Here is a 15,742-nt window from a genome sequence, read left to right as displayed (position 1 = left end):
TCCCTTTCCACCATTCCCAAGGCACTCTGGGTGGGCGGGTCCTGATAACCAGACCTTCTCCAGCCACTGTCTCCCTTCTTTCGCACACCTCGCAGCCTAGTAGTTCCAGCACTAGTTCATGAAACTACTGGCTTTTCCCTTAGAAACAGTCTGAGCCTTTGCTCTCCAGACAGATGGAAACAACAAACTCTCAAAGTTTTTACTTTCTTATTTGTTGAACGTTGACATCTTAGCCACAGTAACAGCCACAGGACTGGGGGGCCCTGTCCTCAGATGGGAGGGGCCATAACTTGGAGTGACCTTCCAGAACCAAACGCAAACAATGGGGCCAGAAGCAGGAGTTAAGCTGAAGTGCAGAACCAGGGGGTTGGGAGTTGGGTCAAGAAAAGGTTTGAGCCAGATGAGAGGTTTGCGTCAAGGAGAATAGCTGGACTATTTTGGGTTATGGTTTGAAAATGTTTTGAACTGTGGAGTCCAATCACCTGCCAAAATGGTGGCTTCAGTGTTCCCTTCTCCCAGCACAGTGTGACAGTTCCTATTGACCAGCATTCTCGCCAATACTCATTATAATTAAAAAATGGTATCTCATGAAGACTGCGGTCCTGGAAGGTCTTAAGGGAATTTAAGTGCCTGGGTGTTTCCAGTGGCCCCCAGTGCCAAGCACACGGCAGACCCTTAGTAGGCATTAGTGGGAGGCTCTCCATGGTTATCACCTCAATAGTGGGCTGTCAGGCCTTGTGGAGAGAGAATCTGTTGGCCAGCCCTATGTGTCCTCGCCCAGCTGTCCCTAAAGGAAAGAGCAAGCCTCCTCTGTGGGAGCAGCCAGACAAATACACAGCCTGCTCTCCAGAACCAGAAGCAGAAGGTCCAGATCCTGCTCTGGAACAAGCTGTGTGACCTTGAGCCCGTCATTGGCTCTCTCCCTTCTCAGTGTTCATGAACACAAGATGGAGACAAAACATTGTCCTTCCAACATATGGAGCTGTTGTTGGGGAGATCGGCACGTTAAAGTCAGGATACGAAAGGATAAAATCCTCATAAAAGTGCAGGAAGCTATTAGAGGTATTTAGAAGGAGATGGGTAAGAATGTGAATTCTGGGTAGTACAGGGGGTGAGACCTACTGTCTAAGGCTCTTCCTGCTCCCTGACTGACTGTCTCACATCCAACTTCAAAGAGGGAGGTGCAGGGTCTACCTTGGACGTGACTCCTGGCCAAGTCTGCACAAAGGTTCAAGAGAGTAAACTGGCCTGCTGCTTTTGAGAAAGGCAGAGGAAGTGAGCAGAAAGGGAGAGAGAGGACCTGGGGAAGAGCATTCATTTGGGGACCTACCAGGATGGCACATTCACCACCCACTGGAGCCCTGCCCTCTGGGGTGGGGAAGAGGTACAATGCACTTCTCCCCTGATGTTTGACAAATGTCCGCTGGACGAAGTCTGCTTCTCTGTCTAGTGATTTCTGAAGTTAGGAGGCAGTTGAAATGCCAGGGCACCAGGAATTACAATGTGTCCGGGTGGAAGGAGAGGATGGAGGCTAGGGGAGCCGAGGATCCATGTGGGATCCAGCATGAGAGAGCCCAGGGGCTTCCTGGAGGGTCATGGAGCCCCCATTTGTACACCTAAAGGCTGAGGGCTCAGGGAGCCAGGCAGAGGCTGACCCCCTCACCAGGACCAGCGTCTCACAGAGACCACTGGCATCAGACAGACCCAGGTAATAAAAATAACACATATATTGAATGTTATTTATTAATTTATTTGATCCTTACAATAATGCTCTGAGAGAGTAACAATCATATCCCCAATTTACAGATGGGGCCTGGAGGTCTGGAGAGGTTGGGTAAATTACTTTCCTTAAGATGACACGGCTGTAGGAAGCCAGTAGCCTAGCTCCAGAGCCCGTCCTCTGTGAGTGACAACATGAGCCATACCCTGGCTGGGGCATTAACCAGCACCCCTAATGCAGTGGACCAGATTGGAAAATGATACCAGCAGCAAAGCCACCAGAGCAATGACGTGACCCGGCAGTTCCCCCCCACCCACGGATCCATTGCCTGTATAAGCAGGTCTCCCTCAAACTCCCTGCAGGTCCCTCCATGGTCACACTCGACACTGAAAAGGAGATGGGTGGAGGAGCAGGAGAATGAACACTGAATGTGGACAGTGATGGAGACTTTAATTCCTGAGCTAGATTAATGAGGCACTGGGCTGGACTGAGCTAACCAACATGGACAAACATAAAGGGCCTGCCATCGTGTTGTTGGGACTCAGGACCAAGAATGGGCGTTTTATTTCAAGGGACAAGGGACCCTCTTTCTGTCCTTTGCACCGGGCTAAGTGGTGGCTGCCAGTTGCATGTGACTCATACCCAAGTGCAGCTCGGAGGAGCGTGGAGGCCAAGCTGGAAGAAGTGGCCACGCGCAGGCAGCAGGAACCTCCAGAACAAGCTGGAGCTCCCCTGATTTGAAGGCTGCAGCTGACACTCCACAGAGCCCCGGCCTGTGCCAAAGTAACCAGAGCTCAGGCCAGCCTCTGCCTCCTGGCTCCTTCCCCCCTCCGGTTCCAGGGAGGCCCAGCAGCTGATAGGAGCTCGGTCCTGCAGATGAAGTCATCTGTTTTGGTGCCAGGGAAGGGAAGGGCTGGGGAGAGCAGGCGGGTGGGCCACAGGACCCATGCTCTGTCTGCTTTTTCCATGCTGGCGCCACAGGTTGGAAAGCCTGAGTCTTATCTGGGGAGTGCCCATTGCGGCTGGTGGTGGTGGTGGGAACAGGGCCCGAGGAGGGCAGGGGACTGGAAAGGAACATCTGTCCATTGTTAGCAAATCAGGGAGAGAAAATGAGGGTTTGGTTGAAATGTCAGGGATGGGGGAATTTGTAGACCTCTCGCAAATTTTGTCTAGCTGGTGCTGGGAATGACTCAACCTGTGGTCTGATGTGAGCACTGCTTTTGACCATACGCCTTCTACAGAAGAAAAAAAGAACCTCGGGGACATTCCAAACTGGAAACTCTTTGCCTTGCTCTTCAGGCACTCCTGTCACTTGTCACTGTTGTTGAGGGAGCCCCATGAAGTTCACAAGTTTGTAATACGGACCTCAGCAAAGCTTGAGTTTCAGATTCATTTTTACAAAGAGAGATGTGAGCACGCTTCCTAGTGTCACTTAAATTTTTTAAAATTGAAGTTTGGCACAGAGTACACACATCTCAGGTGTACAGATCGATGCATGTTTACAAATGCATCTACCCGTGTAAACAAACACCACCCAGATCCAGACATAGACCTGTCTCTCTGTGCTCCTCTCCTGTCATTGTCCACCGTGACTTCTGTCATAGTTTTGTGTGTTCCTGAAATTCGTGTAAATGGAGTCATGCAGCATTGCTCTTTTGTGTCTGGGTCCCTTCCTCGTCTTCATGTCTGGGAGACTCACCCTACTCTTGTATTGTGGTGAGTAGCAGTCGTTCATTCCTTTTTCTTTTTAAATAGTCTTTATTCTTCAGAGAAGCTTTAGGTTCACAGCAAAGTTGAGCAGAAGGTACAGAGAGTTCCTCTGTGCCTCCTGCTCCCACACTCACGTCCTCCCCCATTATCAACGTCCCTCTCCAGAGGGGTGCATTTGTTACAATTGATAAACCTACATCGACACACCATTATCACCCAGTGTCCACAGTTTATATTAGGGTTCACTCTGGGTGTTGTACAGTCTATTGGTTTTAGACAAATGTACAATGACATGTATCCATCATTATAGTATCATACAGAGTATTTTCACTCTCCTAAAAAAATCTTTTGTGCATTGCCTATTCATCCATTCTTCCACCAGTTCATTCCTTTTAGTTTTACTCCAGCTTCTAAAAATTTAATATTTATTATTTTTCCTAATTATATTCCTGGTTTTTACTGAACGGTTTGACTTTTATGTGCAGAAATTATTGGTTTTGTGTAGCCTATTTATTATTTCTAAAATGATGTCTGTCTTATTTGGGGCCTCTATAACAAAGTACCATAGACTGGGTGGCTCAAACAATATGTATTTCTCACAGCTCCGGAGACTGGGAAGTCCCAGATCAAGGTGCTAGTAGATCTGGTGTCTGGTGAGGGCCACTTCCTGGTTTGTAGATGGCCATCTTCTCATTGTGTCTTTACAAGGCAGAGAGCAGAGAGAAGAAGTAAGCTCTCTCATGACTCTTGTAAGGGCACTCATCCCATTCATGAGACTCCATCCTCATGACCTAATCATCTCCTGAAGACCCCACCTCCTAATACTATCACATTGGGGGTTCAGAGTTCAACATATGAATTTAGCAGGGGAACACAAACATTAAGTCTATAATAGTACCTGTGCTTATTTCAAGTAGACAGGTTATAAAATAATTACTCTATGCTTTCTTCTAGTATGGTATGGATTCCTCTTACTATCTTTACAACTTTAATCCATTTGGAATTTATCCTACTTTAATGTGTGAGGTTAGGATCCAACCTTACAATATTTCCAGATGGCTCTCCAGTTTTCCTGATACCATTTATTGAATCATACTGGATTCGATGCCCTCTTTGTCATTTCTAAATGCTCATTTGTATTGGGTCTATATCTTGACTCTAGTGGTCTTTCTAGCCATATGCCATTATCATACTGTTTTAAGTATTGAGACTGAATAATAGGTTTTAACATCCAGAAGGTCTACTTGTCAGTATTCCTCAGCTCCAGAGTTTCCAATGAGTTTCTTACTTTTAACTTTTTCATATGAGCTTTAGAATTAGCTTGAGTTTAAACTTTTTCATATTTTGAATGAGGTCACATTCAATTTATAGGCTGACTTAGGAAGAGTTGCCATGTTTATCATATTGAAACTTCTTTATCTAAGAACATGGAGAATTTTTCCATTTGTTCATGTCTTCTTTTGGGTCCCTCAATAAAGGTTTAAGGTATCTTCATGTAAGTATTTGCATGTTCCTTGTTGACCAGGTACCTTGGAACATGCCTCTTCTGACCTCTTGTCAAACAGAATCTGGCTGTAGACCTGACATGTGCCATCGATGCTTGCTATCAACTAATAGATTCAGATGTGCTCACCTACAAGTATTGGACTTGTAGGATGTGCCAGACATTGTGCTAACCACATCAGCTTATTTATGGCCTCTTGTGTGATTATTATTTTTCCATTTACAGATGAGTAACTGAAAGTAAGTGCTTTTCCTCATATCACTCAGCTAGTAATGACACATTAGGCCTGAACACAGGGGCCTGATACCATTTGTTGAATAATACTGATTAGATGGCCTGTGTCCAAGCCATAACATTTCAGTGCTGTTCTTGTCACTGGCTCTCAGCAATAGTTGTTTTGCTCTCCTCTTCTTTTGCAAATTAGTTTCTTTCCTTTTACAAACATTTTTAAATTTACAATGCAAAAAACTACCTCAAATCGAAAACTGGGGTAAATATGCTCCTCTCCTTCCCCATCCCGGTCTGGGTCCCTCCCCATTCCGCCAACAATGTAGTTTCATCTCTCTGGCTTCTACTGTGTGATGTGAGGTTTATAGCCAAGTTCACACTTTTCCAGTTTCCTGTTCTACTCTTCCAAACGTTGTTAAAGTTGTCTCCTGTAAGTGGAAAAGTGGCATGAGTGGTCTTCTTGGCCCTAGAAACCCCCACAGAATGGGAGGCCAATTTTGTCCCTTGCCCAAACTGGAAAAACAGGCACGTTGTGCCCCCTAGTGGTGATCATAGGAATTCTAACTGCCCGTCTCTTGAGCTCTAGGGGATTGGTCCTTTCTCACAGTGTCATTCTCTAGGCTATTTCATTGTGTGTATTTGTGAGGAGAGCTAGCCCTGAGAGCTTCCAAAGACTGTTAAAAGTTTTTCCATGACTTGAGTCCGTTTTGTACCATCATCGGATTTAATTTTGATTCAATTTCTTTCTAACCCTATGTAAGCTGGGATTTTTCTAAAATAGACCAGGCTGTATCCATTTTCTAAAATAGGCAAGGTTGAACAAGATTTAAAACATTTTAATTGTGGCCCATCAGTTTGGTTAGCTTCCTTACCTAATTACACGTGGTGTGGAGCAGAAGATGTTGGGTCGCTGCTGTGGTCCTTGGCTTGAATTCTTCCCCCCATAATTACTTGCTTTATTGATAATTAAATCAGCACATCACTTTCCAATTTGTTTTTTTAAATAATTTTTTATTTTTCAACTATAATTGACCTACAATATTATATTAGTTTCAGGTGTACAACATAGTGATTAGATATTTATATAACTTACCAAGTGATCATCCTGATAAATCTAGTACTCATCTCCCCATTACAATATTATTGACTATATTCCCTATGTGGTACTTCACATCCCTGTAACTATTTTATAACTACCAATTTGTACTTTTTAATCCCTTCCCCTTTTACATCCATCCCCCCAGCTCTCCTCCCATCTGGCAACCATCAAAATGTTCTCCATATCTATGAGTTTTTTTTTTGTTTTGTTTGTTTATTTATTTTGTTTTTTAGATTATACATATAAGTGAGATCATATGGTATTTGTCTTGGTCAGTCTGACTTATTTCATTTAGCATAATACCCTCTAAGTCCATCCATGTTGTTACAGATGACAAGATTTTATGCTTTTTTACGGCTGAGTAATATTCCATTTTAATATACCAGGGGCGCCAAAAAAATGTATGCAAGTGGACACTTTGGTCAACGTTGCTCAAGCAGTAGTTCACTGTAATCAGAAGTGTCTGGATGCTGATGGTAACCACTTTGAGAACCTCTTGTAATTGCAGAAGTCAAACGTGACTTGTATTCGTCTTTTGTTATCGGTATATATTGAGTGTTACAATTTTAATACAGTTTTCCTTTCTTAAACTGTGTATACATTTTTTTGGCACCCTCTCTATGTACCACTTCTTTTTTATCCATTCATCTACTGATGGACACTTAGGTTATTCCATATCTTGGCTATTGTGAATGATGCTGCAATGAACACATAGATGCATATGTGTTTGAGTTAGTGTTTTGGGTTTCTTCAGATAAATACCCAGAAGTGAAATTATTGGGTCCTTTTTTCTTTTTGTTTCCATTTTCATGAAATATCTTTTTCCATCCCTTTACTTTCAGTCTGTGTATGTCTTTTGATCTGAAGTGAGTCCCTTGTAGGCACCATATATAAGGGTCTTGTTTTCTATCCATTCAGTCACCCTATGTCTTTTGATCAGAGCATTTAATCCATTTACATTTAAAGTAATTGTTGACAGATATGTAGTTATTGCCATTTTATTATTCATATTTTTAATTTTTTTGGGTCTAAAGTAGTCCCTCTATGATTCCTTGAATACTGGTTTGGTAGTAATGAACTCCTTTGGCTTTTTTTTTTGTGTGTGTGTGTCTGAGAAACTCTTTATCTGTCCTTTGATTCTAAATGATAGCTTTGCTGGGTAGAGTAACCTTGGTTGTAGGTCCTTAGTTTTAATTACTTTGAATATTTTGTGCTTGGCTTGAATTTTTATGTGGGCTCTGATTCCCTTGCAACACTTGCAGTGTTGTTAAGATCACAGCTTTGACCTCTCTGTGCCTTTATTTCTGTAAACTGTCTTGTCCTGTAAACAGAGGTTACAGGGAGCACTCTGGAGAGTGGACATTATTGAGGAGAAATCATAGCACAGAGGAGGCTCTGCCTTTATCACTCTCCTTTGCTTTTTATTGAGTGCTGACTCTATGTCCAGCATTGTGCCAACCATGAGGATCTTAAAGAAAAAGAAGTAATTGATTATCAAGCAGATTAGAGAAGACGCTGGGCACCATCAGATGGTGTTCACAGCAGTTATAAATAAGGCTGCCCAGAGGGAGCAAAATGGACAGAGTCTGCCACCTGGTGGCAGAAAAGAGCCCTACTCCATAAGGCATGCTTTGTGCAGTGGCTCGAAAAGAAGAGCTAGCTGGTCAATGCCTTTAGTGTCTGAAACACAGAACAGTAGAACTGTTGGATAAATGAAAGTTGTTTTGCCTTTGTATGGACTGATTTCCTTCAGCCCCATAATCTATTTAAACTTGATTTATATGACTGGTCCTGATTATTTATTTAATCATTGTGAGACGCCTATTTATAGTTTTAAAGGATGAATAATTTAACAGCATTTCATGGCACTCGTTTTTTTCCCTCCTTCCTTCCCTGTCATCTTCCTCATGTCAAGTTCGACTATGTACACAACACAATAGTGGGGAGTAGAAAAAGCAGTGGGACGGAAGTCAGCAGACCCAAGGTCTCGTCTGGGCTCTGTCCTTAACTTAGTGATAGGCTTGTGGCTTAGCTATGTCACTAGGGCCATGGAACTTGATTTAAAAGCAGGTAAAGATCATTTCATTACCATCAATGTATGTGTAAACAAATGTATCAGAAGTCCTACAAATTAATAATAAAATAACAAACAGCCCACTAAAATATGACAAAAGGTTTGAACAGGTAATTCACAATGGAAGCTCCCCAGATAGCCAATAAATGTGTGAAAAGATGCTCAACATTGTGCATATTAGAGAAACGTGAATTGCTATGACAATGAGATACCATTACACAGCTACCAGAATGGCAAAAGTTTAAAAGACTGACATTGCTAACTCTGTGAAGAGGTAAGGCCGCCTGAATGCTCACACATCACTGATGGGAATTCAACTGGCACAGCCAATTTAGAAACTGTCAGTATTTACTAAGAAATCATTATATACATATACATCTGCTATGAACATTTAGGTATATATATGATTGTTCATAGTAGCTCTATTTTTAATAACCAAAAAGTGGAAACAAACCAAATGCCCATGAACAGGAGAACGGATAAATAAGTTGTGGTATATGTACAGCAATAAAAAATACTGTTACATGTAGCTCTGATTCATGCTGTTAGAACCTTTTGAAACCATTTCTGAGAACTTAGGATTCACCTCTTCCACTTCTGGTGCCAGCAGGGCTCTCAGAGGGCCTGGGGGCTTCCTTTTACAGATCAGGACACCGAAAGGGAGTGGTCACCCCTCCTGTGGGAGTCCAGCTTTGCCGTTCACTGGTTGCATCATCTTGGGAAAATTTCTTAACTGCTCTGAATGTTGGTTTCTACACCTGCACTTCAGGCTGTGAAAGATTTTCAGCTCACTTGATTGACTGGCTATTTGTTGAGTAACATGCTCCAATTTTAGAGAACAAAACCTTGAGACTTCTTCACACACAATCTTAGAAATCAGGGTGAGGGACTTGGGTGAACATGCAGGGCTCATAACCCCGCTTCCTGTATTTCCCACTGGTCCTGAGTCCAGTCTGAGTTAAGAAGCTACAACCCAGAGGAAACCTCATCTCTGAAACGATCAAATCATTGTCACTTCAGTGTGTAGCCATCGGCATGACCGTTTGCAACCCACACTCTAGGGCTGGCCCTGGTTGTGAAATGTGCTGTAAATGTGTAGTACTTGAATATTTTTGTTGGGGGCGGGTGGTTCTTAAGGAACTGCTCCCCCCACCGGCTCTGTGACGGTGTGGTTGCTCTTGTCCGCAGAAGATCATGCCTGGGCTCTGTCACAGGAGCTGGGGTAGTCTGTGATTTGAGAAAAAAAAACTGCTCACAGCCCCACATCAAGCCACCAGCATATGTAGAAGATACTCTTGTCTCAACAAGTTGAGTCAAAAGTTAGTCATGTCTTAGGCATCAGAACCTCTCTGATGGTGGTTTGTGGAGAAGACCTGAGCAACAGAGGTTGCTGCTTGGATTTTGTGTGTAGGATACCTGTGGGGACAGAGCCAGGAGTGCAGTTTCCAGGCTCTTGGCCTCACATAGAAAGGTGCTGGCTCAGGTAGTAAATGGCCATCAACTATGATTGGATGGCCATCAGCTGTGGCTAGTTGGCCATCAGCTGTAACCAGTGAGCCATTACCCACTAATATAACTGTTGTGGCTATGCTAGCAGAAAATGGGGACTAGCAAGAAGATGGTGGCTGAGCTAGCAAGCGCGGATTGCAGTTAACACGGTGGATTGCAGCTAACAGGGCTTGGTTGGTTGGAGACAGAGATGTGGAAGGCAGGTTGCGGACAGTGTGACTCCTGCTTCCTGTGTCTCCAACCCAGCCACCAGTGAGACTATAGTGTTATGACTCCCCTACCTATGGCTCCGTGGGTGTTCCTTTTTGGCCTCACCATATCCTGCATTCTTGTGTGGGGAGCGGGGAGCTGAGACCCTGCGTGACACCCTGCATGACAATACCCCACCTGGATCTGGCAGGTGGACCTCACTGCTGCTCTACAGTCACTCTGGAGGGGAAAAAATGCAGGGCTTGCAGCCTCCGAACTGCTGTGGCTGACTGTCCCTTCCAACAGGCGAGGTCTGAGCCCTGGTGTTTGCCTGAGGTTTCTCAGCCATATGACGCTCAGTCCTGTCTGCTGGGATGTCTGGGTACGTGACCGGCAAAATGGACCATCATCATGGAGAGTGGAGACATGTGATCCCTGCCAAAGCCTGCTCTGGGGAAACTCAAAAGGCCTCTGCTCCTGTGCTGGAACTCTGAGCACCCAAGGGTAGGGAGTCGCTGTTCTTGTTAATATGATAGAATTCTTCCCTTCTTAGGGTCTGTCACAGTCCCAGTGATGGTGAACATAATAACCATCTCAGGGGAGACAATAGAACTGGTTCTGTTGTGCAGAGTTCCGGCTCCATGACCCAATTGCTCATTTCAGGTTCTAGCGCATCGCGCCCTGACTGCTGGCCAGAGAGAGAACGTGTACTAGTTCTGAGAAGGACCCCGCAGAGGCACTGCTTCATGCAACCGTGTTCCCCCTTTGCCTCTCTCTCACCCCCACTCACTCAGCCCAGTAAGAATAGTTTTTTCCAGTATGTTGTTTGGTGCTCTTGAGATGCAAAATCGAGGATTGGGTAGTGAGACAAAAGATGGGATGGTTAAACTGGAAATGAGAGCCAAGGAAAGAGAAAGTTCTGTTGGTTGGGGTGATGAGAGGAGTCTGAAGCTGGGGTACAAAGTTGGAGCATACGTGAATACTGAAGGGTGCAGAAACTGGCTTTTGGGAAGAGCTTCTTTGGCTCAACATCTGAACCCCTTTAATGCAACCTAAGAGACACAGGATTGGAATTTTTCTGTCATTATATTTGGCAGCTAATTGTCCTTTTTTTTTTTTTTTTTTAAATATGTAACTTATGGAGAGACTGGTCCAAGTGGGTGCAAAGAATTGGTGGATGATATATTTTCTGCTTTCATTCCATCAGGGCTTGCTACCTTCCCATGGATTATTTTTTTCTACAATTTTCTCTTTGCTTCCACATAAAGCATATCAGATTTGCAGTATACCCTGCAGCTCATCTCCACCTTGGCTCCAAAGCTTCATGTGTCAAAGATACTGTATTGTACACTTGAAATTTTAGAGCTTGCTTATTAAGTATTCTCATCTTACACACGCATGCACACACACACGGTAACTATACGAGATGATACACATGTGAGTCAGCTTGATTGTGGTTATTATTTCACCATGTGTGTCAAATCATCAAGTTGTACAACCTAAATATATACCATTTTAAATAGTCAATTATACATCAATAAAGCTGGGGGAAAAAACTTATTTGTTATAGGAAATCCTGCGATCACCTCATGGTTTACTGTCAGATCTGTCGGCTTGTGTTGTGATTATTTATGACTTTATTTCTCCAAATAACCTCTGAGCATCTTGAGGCTAGGGGCCACCTTATCTTTCTTTTTTTTTTTGCGTATTCTCCAGGGGGAGTCTGGGGAATGTCCACTAAGAGAAACAATGTTGGTTTTCATAGTAAAGATGGATTCATTTGCAAATCCTCTCCTGGGCTTGGCTCTCCTTATTGTGTGTAAAATGATGTGGGTAAAGAAAGGACACTAGCTTCCCCAAAGAAAATTCAAATTCCCTATTTGTAGCTTGTCCTGGGTTGGTAGTGTTCCCCCCAATTCTGTCCACTTGGAGCTTCAGAATGTGACGTATTTGGAAATAAGGTCAATGTAGATGAAATAGGTTGAGATGAGGTCATAATGGATAAAGGCTGGCCCTAAATTCAATGCCTAGTGTCCTTATAAGAAGGTCATGTGAAGATACAGAGATATACACGGAGGAGGAAGAAGAACATGTGAAGAGAAAGACAGAGATTGAAGTGATGCAGCTTCAAACCAAGGAATGCCAAGGATTGCCAGTAACCACCAGAAGCTAGAAAGAGACAAAAGAGGATTCTTCTCTAGAATCTCCAGAGGGAATATGGCCCTGCCAATACCTTGATCTTGGACTTTTAGCCTCTAGAACTGTGAGAGAATACTATTCTGTAGTTTTAACCCACCCGATTTGTGGTAATTTGTTTGAGCAGACCCAGGAAATCAATACACAGCCCAAACTTTAAACCTCCATGTTAGATTCTGGAAAAAGAATTGTATAATAAGGTGTGATGTTCAGAGGCTGGGTTTGAGTCTCCCTGAGATCTGCTTTCCCTTTGCATATGTTGGTGCCTGTTCTGATTCCTACTGCCACCACCGTACTGTCTTCGTTGTGTATATGAGTTGGGGGTCAAGGATGCAGCTGGTCCCTAAGTGTGGCATGATCCCTCTCTTTATGTACTGGAACCTAGCTAACACAATATCACAATATTTGGACCAGATAACACAGTGCCAAGCATGTTACATACATACTCCCAGAGTCCATCACCTCATTTAATCCTAAAAGTACTGTACGATGAGGTATCAGTAAGAGATCTCAATATCATTCCAATGTCTTGGTTCCCAGTAACTGACATTAACTCTGGACATTTTTAAGCTGAAGGGGAATGCACTAGAAAGCTAGATTAACTTAATACGTAGAACTTAATATGAAGGTGCTCTGAAGGGCCACACTGCTGGGTCATGGTCCTGAAATAGTCTGCGGCACTGGGATGGATCGGTTCTCCACTGGTACCAAGGTAGTGATAGCATTCACTCAAGTCTAGTTCCTGTGGACAGATATCTGATTTACTAAGCCTAAATCATGGACTTTCCCAGCTGCCCTGGGATATGGGGAGCAAAGACTGGCACCGTTGGCTTCCTCAGAGGACATGGCCATTACCTCTGAGGCCACTAGGTCAGGGAGCCACAAGGTGAATACATAATGCCTTTTATGTGTGACTATTCAGCACTCGTGTTTATTTCACATTAGCGTGGGTTTTCAGCAAGAATAACTGAATGTTCCAGTCTTATCTAAGCTGCACTGAAGAAAATCAAAGGTCATGTCATGTGTCTCCTCTTGCATCTCATTGTTGAAGTTAGAGCAATACTTCACCCCAGGCTGGTGTAATTATGACCTTAGGAATCACTAGCAAAGGGTAAGGATTTGTAGCGTTTTGGGGGGTTGTGGACCCTTGTGAAATCTGGTGAAAAAAATATTTGCTATTTCCCTTCCCTTAATTTTCTCTTTTTCTTTTCTGTTTTTATTTAATTTCATTGCAGTTATATTATGTTGCGGGCTTTTGCACCACTTCTCCCTTTCTTTTGCTTAAGAAGGGGTGGATTTAAATTGGCAAATACAGGTACCCGACACCACAGAACCTCTCTAGACATAACCCCAAATTGATGCCCTATGAGGCCAGCTCTGTGGATTAGTGCTGATCTCTGTTTTTTGGGTATTTTTTTCTGGAATATTGAAGATTAGAGGTATGGAGGGTCGGAGCAAGCAGGTCTTCTAGGAGAAAGGAGCCCTGCTCAACATCCCAGCACAGCTGTGTGTTGCCTTCAGGCATATCCTTGGAGAAGGAAAACTGAAACTCGGGTGCCGTTTTTTTTTTCTGTTTTTTTTTTTTTTTTTTTCTGAGAAGATAATGACAAGGGTCTTGATGAAGATCTGTGACTTGTGCTTTTGGGCAGGGAGACAGGAGGGATGGTGAGGAAGTGCTGTTGGAGCAATGCTGTAGACAGGGTGACATTTTGTGTGGGTCTGTATGGCCCATTGCTTCCACTGCAGTGGTGAGAGCAGCGATGTTTGGTGTGTGGCATCCTAGGGCAACACTGGTGTTGAATCACCAGAGCCACTGAGCAGAGTTACAGATGCAACTTAGCTACTAGGAGCATTACAGCTTTAAGCCATAGGAAGAGTTTTGAGGGGCTTCCTGTCTCATGGATGTACTTGGATTCTTGATTCCGCACTGGATGACAGTCTACAATCACTGCAAACTACAACCACTACTCCCAACTAGATTCCTAGACTCAGTAATTGAGAGGTAACCTAGCTCAACAGTAAAGGCACTGACTGGATCAAGACTGTCTGGGGGCAAACCCAGTGCTAACTAACTCTTATTACTTGTATGACCTTGGAAAAGTTTCCTCATCTGCAAAATGGGAGAAATAATAGATTTTGTTGTGAAGATAAAGTGATTTAATATATGTAAACCACTTAAAGATGTGAGTGGCCCATGGTAAGCTATTGCTATGAGGCTCAGATGATGTTATATCCTTGGGCCTTCAGTCATGCATTAATCAACATTTGAGTTTGAAATAGGAATTAGTGATTGGAGATGGGTAGGCAGAAAAAAACAACAGGAGGTGCATTTCACCTCAGTGCCCCTTTACAAAATACTTCTGAAATTTTCCCAGTAAATTGCTCAAAACCTGGCCCCCATTGGCTACCCATGGCTCGTTAATGATGCCTACACACAGATTGAGGATTTTGTTCTTTTAGCTATTCACATATCCTTTTAATTGAACCCACGAAGTCAAGGTCAGAAATCATTGGTCTGGGGTACATTATTCATCAATTTGCAACAAGACAATATGTTGTGACAGTATGCAACCCATGTCCATCCCAGTTTACAACCAAAGAAACATCTGCCACCAATCGCAGCGCAAGTACGAATTTCTACTCCATCATTCCCGACAAAACCGTTCCCTGAAGGAAAAAAGAAAAGAAAAGAAAAGAAAAACCAATTATCAAGAGGCTGGGAGGATTCCTAGGTCTGCCTTCTCTTCCTGGTGGGTAGTTTATTATTTTGTGATTTACCTTCTGGACTCTGTCCTCTCACCCACATTTCAGTGAGGGCCACCGAGTCTGAGGCTAATCAGAGGAAGATGAGGGGAAATAGGAATTTGGGTAGCTGAACCGTGACATGGGTGTCGGAACATTGGCTCCCGTCTCTCAAGCTTTGGCAGACTCTCAGGACATAGCAACAGATGAGCAGGGCAGGGGCTGAAGACCACTAACCTATATCCCTAGGCTGTGACTCCATCTGATATTGGTGTCTTCCCTGCTGGGCTTATATCCACAGGGGTTTTTAAGTGTTGCAGTCCTCGGAAGAACCCCACTTTCATGGTCAGATCTGTACCCACCATCTTACCTGAAGGCAATGAGATCACCAGGAGGAAGAATAAACCAGAGAGACAGAGACTCATCACTGAGGAGGGCACAGGGCTGGAATTTCCTGGGGGTGGCTGCCGGGGAGGCTGCTTTATAGAGCTGGGCGAGGCTGGGTGGAGCCAGCCTCATTCTACCTGGAAGGGCATCCAGGGGAGAAAGTGTTCTTCAGAGTTACAGGAAAAAGTCCCTGGGTCTTTCCTTGTTACTTCAACTTCTCCAAATCTTGGGAGACTAGGGACTCAGTCAAGGCAGAACAGGAACAGAGACCAATTGTCGTCATGCTCGGGCCCAAACACTTTCCCTATAACTTCAAATGTGTACTGATAGAAAAATGGCAGGGAAAGTGTCCACTTTGTCTCTCCTTTACTTCTGAGTCCCACT

General features: G+C 43.8%; 1 protein-coding gene across 1 annotated transcript; it reads right to left on the bottom strand.

Annotated features, from left to right (window-relative positions):
* Nucleotides 1–14,729: 14,729 nt before the first annotated feature.
* On the bottom strand, nucleotides 14,730–15,396 carry DEFB136 (defensin beta 136). The gene is made up of 2 exons (XM_019733083.2): nucleotides 15,342–15,396; nucleotides 14,730–14,896 (listed from the first exon to the last, which is right to left on the bottom strand). Exons 1-2 carry the CDS (start codon nucleotides 15,394–15,396, stop codon nucleotides 14,730–14,732), a joined length of 222 nt encoding a protein of 73 aa, XP_019588642.1.
* Between the last annotated feature and the right edge of the window lie 346 nt (nucleotides 15,397–15,742).

Source organism: Rhinolophus sinicus, linkage group LG07, assembly GCF_036562045.2.
Source record: "Rhinolophus sinicus isolate RSC01 linkage group LG07, ASM3656204v1, whole genome shotgun sequence".
NCBI classification, from domain to species: domain Eukaryota; kingdom Metazoa; phylum Chordata; class Mammalia; order Chiroptera; family Rhinolophidae; genus Rhinolophus; species Rhinolophus sinicus.
This window is presented reverse-complemented; position numbering and strand designations above follow the sequence as displayed.

Excerpts from the sequence above, each read along its gene's own strand:
- DEFB136 (XM_019733083.2), bottom strand. The coding sequence starts at position 15,396 with ATGAGTCTCTGTCTCTCTGGTTTATTCTTCCTCCTGGTGATCTCATTG. Across the intron at positions 14,897-15,341 it reads GGTGATCTCATTGCCTTCAG|GGAACGGTTTTGTCGGGAAT; the intron begins GTAAGATGGTGG and ends TTTTTCCTTCAG.